General features: G+C 47.4%; 1 protein-coding gene across 2 annotated transcripts in view; it reads right to left on the reverse strand.

The window, feature by feature from the left end:
- tle5 (TLE family member 5, transcriptional modulator) overlaps positions 1-1,077 on the reverse strand; it is a 53,308-nt gene extending 52,231 nt beyond the window's left edge. For both annotated transcript variants that reach the window (XM_056276147.1, XM_056276146.1), the window contains exon 1: positions 95-1,077. In XM_056276147.1, coding sequence (XP_056132122.1) covers positions 95-121 — 27 coding nt within the window. In that variant the 5' untranslated portion in view covers positions 122-1,077. The remainder of the gene's footprint in view (positions 1-94) is intronic.
- Positions 1,078-7,503: the final 6,426 nt, after the last annotated feature.

A 7,503-nucleotide genomic window follows, 5' to 3' on the forward strand; every position in this document is an offset into this window, starting at 1 on the left:
GCAGGCACACGTGATCTAACCTGCCAGCTTAAACCTGCTCGCCTCAGACTGAGTGAATCATTTCTTAAGGAACGAGAAGAAAAATGCCACTTACTGAATGTCTGGATTGTGGAAACATCATGTCAATTCCTTGTCCGGTGCTTTCCCTCCCAAATATGACGAACGCTGTGGTAAACCAAACAAAACACAAAAAACAAAAACAAAAAACAAAGAAGAAGAAGTCTGGCCCGGGATGCGCGCTAGCCTTGCCTTGGTCCTCTTTGTCCTAAGCTAGCTGATGCAAGCTAGCCCAGCCGCAAACACACGAGCTGACCAGCGATAGCGCGGGGGAGGCTAACCGACGGTAAGCTAGCGACTCGTTCCCCCACCAAAAAAAATGTAAAAAAAATTAAAATAAATAAATAAATAAAATAGGCGGATACCGGAGAAAAGCTTTATCGAGTCAGCCGGGCGTCTGGACGGTGCCTCACACCGTTCGGTACGTGTGTCGTCGCCGGTCCGAGCTCCGTATCTGCCTTGTTAGCGGACAGGTGACGAGCCGTTCCCGTCGGTAGGCGCTTATAAGCTCGGGCTCCTCGGGAGCTGTCACTCAAACTGACTCGCCGCTGCGCGAACGCTTGCGACTTGACGAACGTTCTGCACGCGGGCGGCGGCGCATTCGCGGCTATCGCACCCGGTGATGCGCTCTGTGGGTCGCGTGCCCTGGCAGGGCCGTGAGCCGCTTGCGTGCCGCCGGCCGCGACGCCAAAAAAAACCCAGAACCGTTCTCCGGGACCGGACAAAATGTCGGGAGGAAACACAACCCCGGCTTATTCTGCGAAATAACAAAATGTCGGGGAGAGTCGGAGAAGTTGGAGTCCCGTTTCTTCAAACGAGCGAGAAAGAATGTTTCGCGGGCGAGAGAGAGAGAAAGAAAGTGACTTGCGTTTTTAAAATGGCGAATTAACTTGAAAAGACAATCGTCCCACGGCTTGTGTCGAACCGAGACGCCGGGATCCCTTCATACGGGGACGTCGAGGAAGAGACGGTCTCGGTTTGTCGGTGGTGTAGAAAGCTGGGGAAGTAGTTCCGTTCCTGGGCCAGGCACCACGGTATTAAACGCCCCACATAGAAATGCGCCAACAAGACATGTGCCGAATCTATACGCTGCAACTCTACTTGCGCGGCAGAATCACGAGCGTCTGGCGCCCCCCCCCCCCGTGGTTGCGATGAGAAACACGGGTAATTAATTACGCTGCCGCCCCGGCTAACAGTGAACCATGCGCTTCTCGTGACGCAACACAATATTAAAATCAGCGGTGGATAGAGTAAACAAAAACAGTACTCTAGTAAAAGTACTGTTACTTTGTAATTATATTTACTCGAGTAAAAGAGTACTTGTAAAAATAACTTGGGTAAGAGTAAAAAAAGTACCACATAAAAGAACTACTTAAGTAACGTCGTTAGATGCGAATTATGACATCGATTACATTCAAACAGGGCCCCAACAAGTAATAACATGTAACATTAAAACAGGGCCCCAACAGGTAATAACAGATTTAACATTCAAACAGGGCCCCAACAGGTAATAACAGATTTAACATTCAAACAGGGCCCCAACAGGTAATAACAAATATAACATTCAAACAGGGCCCCAACAGGTAATAAAAAATATAACATTCAAACAGGGCCCCAACAGGTAATAACAAATATAACATTCAAACAGGGCCCCAACAGGTAATAACAGATTTAACATTCAAACAGGGCCCCAACAGGTAATAACAAATGTAGTTTATTGTAAACGTTATTTGTCATATCCAGAACCAGACAAATGACACAATACGTGCTCTTAGGCACTATTTAATGTCTTAAACAACAAGAAAAAATAATTGTGTCACTGAATCCTCAAAGAGGCTTGGATACAATCTGCATCGTGTGTGTGTGTACACATGCATTCAGTGTACAAAACATAAAAAACTTGAGCATAATATGTTATTCCTTGAAGTTTGAAAAGCAAACAGGCTCCCAGCTGTGTGGCCAGTGATGTGCACGTGCCTCGTCGCCTTCTCCCGAAGCAGACGGAGGTGGGGTCGAAGGGTTTCGTGGAGGGGGGCACACGTCGGTCACTCTGCGGTGTGTGATTGGCTGGTAGACCACCGTATCTTATCTCTCACCGTCGGAAAACCGCTGTCTGGAGCGTGAGCTCAGCTAAATATAAAAATGATTTAATGTATCAATAAAAGTAGCGGGACGAATGTAGCCCAATGTAACGGAGTAAAAGTACATATATTTGATCACGAATGGACTCGAGTAAGAGTAAAAAGTATTCTGCAAAACAGCTACTCAGAAGTACAATTTATTTTAAAAAGTACTCAAGTACATGTAACGGGGTAAATGTAACGAGTTACTTCCCACCACTGATTAAAATCACTATGGAAATATGCAAGGATACAATAAGACCGAGTACAGGAACAAATTTTATTCCATTTTTATACCATAATTCTTTTAAGGAGAAGGCTATGAAAGTCATTTTTCATGTTCCAATGAGGTTCAGGCAACAGTGGTTGAAATGAAAACATACAAAAGAAAAAGAAAAAAGAAAAAAAGAAAAAGAAATACGGTTAAAGTACTGTAACCATTAGGACCCTTTTCAGGAGGGCATTGCGTGAATACAGTATCTCACCCACCCACTCCCTCCCTCCCCCAACCTGACAAACACATGCAATTAAAATGGCATTTCTTTTAAAAACAGCAGTTCATCATCATTAATCTTAAATATAGAATAAAATATTCCTTTTTCCATTATTTAATCACATATTTAGTGTTTATTTGTTTCAAAAATTGGACCATGAAACTCACAGGTCCCCTTTATGATTTTTCACAACATTGGCACTTGTTAAGAGTCTGGCTCTACAAAGAAAGGGAATTGGCACACTCATTGTACATAATTTACATTTGGTATAGTTAAAAAAAAAAGAAAGAAGAAGAAAAGCAAACAAAAATACTTTCAATTTATACACCACAACACAGTTTATTTAACCTCATACCATTAAAAAAAAAAGTGTATTTGAGTGGTCCTAGATACAGGTGTTTAGATAATGTGTCGGCCTTTCCAAAGAAAAATAAAATTAAGATGCAAAGATCGCTTTAACATCATTGCGTCCATCCTTCTCCTCAGAATGGAACTCAAGCTAAAGCATTACCCATCAAAAGTACACGTGTACACACACACACACACGCACGCACACACACACGCACACACCTCAGAGTACCGACGAATATACTTTGAACATGCAAACTGCATGAGCGCAGGCAGTCCCAGTGCAGTGGGCCAGTTTCGGTGCGTCGACCCGGTACGAGAAGATGACACCGTCCGATCAGAGCTGGGGGCAGAAATAGTGGCGACCCGTTATGAGCTTCTGACGTGTTGACACGGGCTGAACTCATTCACTGAAAAGTCCACCCAAGTGATCCATCTCGGTACCTTCAGCTTGGTTAGTGTCTCAGTAAATACAGTTTAACAAAGGGCTGGGTTCGGAGCGGGAGTTGTGACGCAACACTGGGCTGGCGTGGCTACACGCCGGGGAGGATGACTATTCCAGAATGATCTTAGCATCTTTACTAGGAATGATTTACTCTGCCTGCTCCACCAAGAATGAACGCGACTGCTCTTGAAGCACAAACGGTACCGAACTGTCACCCGAAACCGGACCTAAGCAACCGTCCACAGGATCTCAACAGGCCCGGGTCTGCTGTTAACTACAATTACCAGCGGAGTATCCGTCTTAAAAGCCCTGCTGCGTTGGCTGTGAATTTGGCCTGACATGAAATCCACATTGTCCACAGTTAGTAGTGTAGAAAAACCGATCTAGCAGAATCAGGCGTTAAGAGTATCCGGGCCCTGCAGGTCTACGTAAAGCCCGGGCGATGCCTTCACCTCGCCTACACGGCCCCTGGCACCAGAAGCTCACCGGTAATGTTTGCCGTCCTCCGTCATCAGAAGGACATCATAAAAATGTCGACTTCACGGCAAGAGGGGGTGAAAGAGAAGGGGCGGGCGCCACCTACAGAAACCCAGGAGGTGGAAAGACCCCCGGCCCCCCATCTCTGGAGAAGTGGAAACTGCTCTGAGCCGGGTATTCACAGGAGAGAGAGAATGGGGTGCTCCTCTGAACAGCTTTTTAGCATCAGCTTGGAAGTTGATGAGAAGAACAAAAAAAAGCTGCCATATTAGTTGAAATTCTAAGTACCAAAGCAAACGACACCACCATCATCATCATCATCATCATCGTTTCTACCCAACCTTCAGGCAGAGCTCCAAACTCCCCACACCTTGACAACATTTTAAAAAGGTTTTCAATTAATCAGTTCATTCTGGCAAATGCCACCAGAGCACATCTCATCGGGTTTTTGGAGGAAGGTCTGCTGACTTGTGCTGCCTGAAGGATGACGTTCCGCTTGCACCCACGCCGCTGTACGGCGGTGTGGGACGTTACCAGCCTGTCCGATGGAGGAAGTAACGCACAGAAGCCGGTCTTCGGAGTCATGTGATGCATCCAAAAGAAAAGCTGCACAACAAGACCGCAGGCCGACATAGACCCCGACTCAACCAACACCAAGGCCAACAACACCGCCTTTAAAGTTTAGAAAACCTCGTGCCACTTCAATGAAAGAGAAATCGCAATACTTCCATCCATCCATCACCCAAACCATTTATCCTTCTTTCAGGGTCGTGGGGATGCTGGAGCCTATCCCAGCAGTCATTGGGCAGCAGGCGGGGAGACACCCTGGACAGGCCGCCAGGCCATTACAGGGCCCACACACACACCTAGGGGCAGTTTAGTTCGGCCGAGTCACCTGACTTACATGTCTTTGGACTGTGGGAGGAAACCGGAGCCCTCGGAGGAAACCCACGCAGACACGGGGAGAACATGCAAACTCCACACACAGAACGACCCCCCCAAAGGTTGGACTACCCCGGGGCTCGAACCCACAACCTTCTCACTGTGAGGTGACTGTGCTAACCACTGCGCCCCCCCGTGCCGCCCGCAATACTTCCATCCTTCACTAAAGTCCTTAAAGATGGTGAACACACTGTACTGAAGGAGGATGTTGTTCTCAGTAAAGCCAACAGGCTGCCATACACAGTGCACACACCAACACAAAAGCTGCTGGAAAACTCGACTGGCTGAACGTGGCTGAAAAAGCTGGGAAATAATTCCTTGTCGTCAACTCGGCATGCTTTGTAAAAACACGCTGCCCTTTTCCCTCCACAGCCAATAGAAAAAGCCCAGGCAAACTCGCCTTCATATTCCAGGAGAAGATATGCAGAGCAGGTTCGTCAAGTCGTTGGTAGGAAACCAATTTACTGTTTCTTCTGACCCGGCCCAACTCTCTCACCGTGAACCAACAGACGTCCTCTCGCATCCGACAGCCCTGCTTCTGAGCTGACGCAGACAGGCGGCAAGGCCAGAGGTGCACATGAGAGGATAATGTGTGAAATCAAGCAGCTCCAACACAAAACTCATGATGAGGAGGAGGATGGGTCCGAGCAGGGGCAGCTGGGACGCCCAAGTTGCACTACGGGACCTTGGGAGTTCCTTTCTGGGACATACATTTCTACCTCCAAAGAAGGACGGAGTAACCGATGGGAATTCTTTCAGGGACATCGGCATCTGCGAACGGCTGCATTTCCACCACGCTGGGCCTGCAGCCGCCGCCCTCTGCAGGACCCGCCTCCACCTCCCACCCCAAACCCCACTCCCGTTTCTGAGTCCATAGAGTCCTTTCGCTTTCTTTACGTTTCTTGTTAAGTAGCCCTTTGTGATGAGGAAAGTTGTGAAAACTCACCTGAATTACACCGTAAAGACAGTTGGCCAGCTGCTGAAGTGCTCTTCAGCGCTACGCCGGAAGCTCGAGCTTCCCAGGAGCTGTCAGGCAAGAGACAGGACACGGGATTGGAACCAACAAGCCGACATACATCCTTACGAATTACAAAAAAATGCAAGCGGCGCACGACACTAAATATTCAACCACCGATTATATCCGTTTGTTTTCGTGTTTCCTGTTTGCATAAAGCACGAGCCCGAAATGGAGAAAGTCGTCCATCATCAATCAGAACCGAACTGTAACAAGTGAATATACAAAGTATCATCGGAACGATAGAACACTCATCCATAAAACATGTTTGTTTGGTTTTTTTTTTTGTCGTTTTTTTTTTTTTTCCTTTAACATCAGTACAAAACCTCTTCCCATGTCCCGGTGGGAACCTCCTGTGACTGAGAGCAGGAAGAAAGTGTAACGTGTGTTATTCACTGTGTAGAGCTGATCCATAAATTAGACATACAAACCCCCCCCCCCAAAACAATAAACTCTCTGGCCATCTAATAGTTAATCAAATCTTCGTTGAATAAAATGGGGAAAAAAAAAAAGCTGGAGTCAGTCACGCAGAGTAGCGGTCTGGGCCTAGATGATGAAGACCCATTGTGAGAGACGTTAAGGGGCAGCATGAAAGCTCGAGCTCGACGTGAAACTATTGCTCTGTACCATCCTGCTCCATCACCCCCGTGTTGTGCTGGAAGCTTCGCGTCATCAGCTAAAAAGAAAACAAAACATTAAAGTACAAGAGTTATGATTCATCATGACCGCCCGACAGGAAAGAAAAAAAAAAAGAGAATGGCACAAAAAAATCGAGTCATGCCACAATTAGAGGACCAATATCTTCAAAATATCTGAACATTTAAATAACGTTGGCCTTGAAGTGATCACCCAGTTCCCAAACTGGTTTGGCTTATATGTGAACCACATCGGGGACTGACTGGATACTGGCAACTCGGTATATACAAGACGGAAACACTGGTTTGAGTTTGGCTAAATGATGAGAGTAATAAAGACAAGACGTATGAAAGGAAACAGCAGGGGACGCTGCCACACGGCGCTGTGTTGGTTTCCATGCTGTGCAGCGGCCCGAGGATGGGTCGCACGCAGACCTCCACAGTCCCCAGGAAGGTTCTGTTCTTTCGAATTGCTCGGTCTCCCGCCGTGAACGAAACTTTCGAGTGTTTAAACCTCCAGGAAGTGGTGGTGGTGGGCAGTAAAAATATCCTCGGCTAAACGCTGCTGATAATATTTTGATGAGCGCACAGTTGTATCGCTTAATAACCCCTCACTGTGTGAGCGGCACACGTGCTTCATTTACATTCTATGGAATGAGCAGACCCCCAGTGAGGGGCAGATGGGTCCAAGGAGAAAATTTGCTGAAGACACCTCAGTGTCACAGGACCGATGATCCACTTCCCCATTCTAAGTGGTGTGTACCACCCGGTGCAGACGGGCAGGTGTGGAGTGCTGTGCTGTAGTGTAGACCGTGCAAGGGGGCATACGAATGGAAGGGAAGGGCCATTTGTCCTCTGAAACTCACTCCGCCCACAAACCAAACCAGCAAAAACAAGACCCCACCTCACTCCCCCACACCAGCGCTAGTGCAGCCCCCCCCCCACCCCGTTTCTTTTTGGACAGGGGGAA

This window comes from Lampris incognitus, chromosome 3 (genome assembly GCF_029633865.1).
Source record: "Lampris incognitus isolate fLamInc1 chromosome 3, fLamInc1.hap2, whole genome shotgun sequence".
Lineage (NCBI taxonomy): Eukaryota > Metazoa > Chordata > Actinopteri > Lampriformes > Lampridae > Lampris > Lampris incognitus.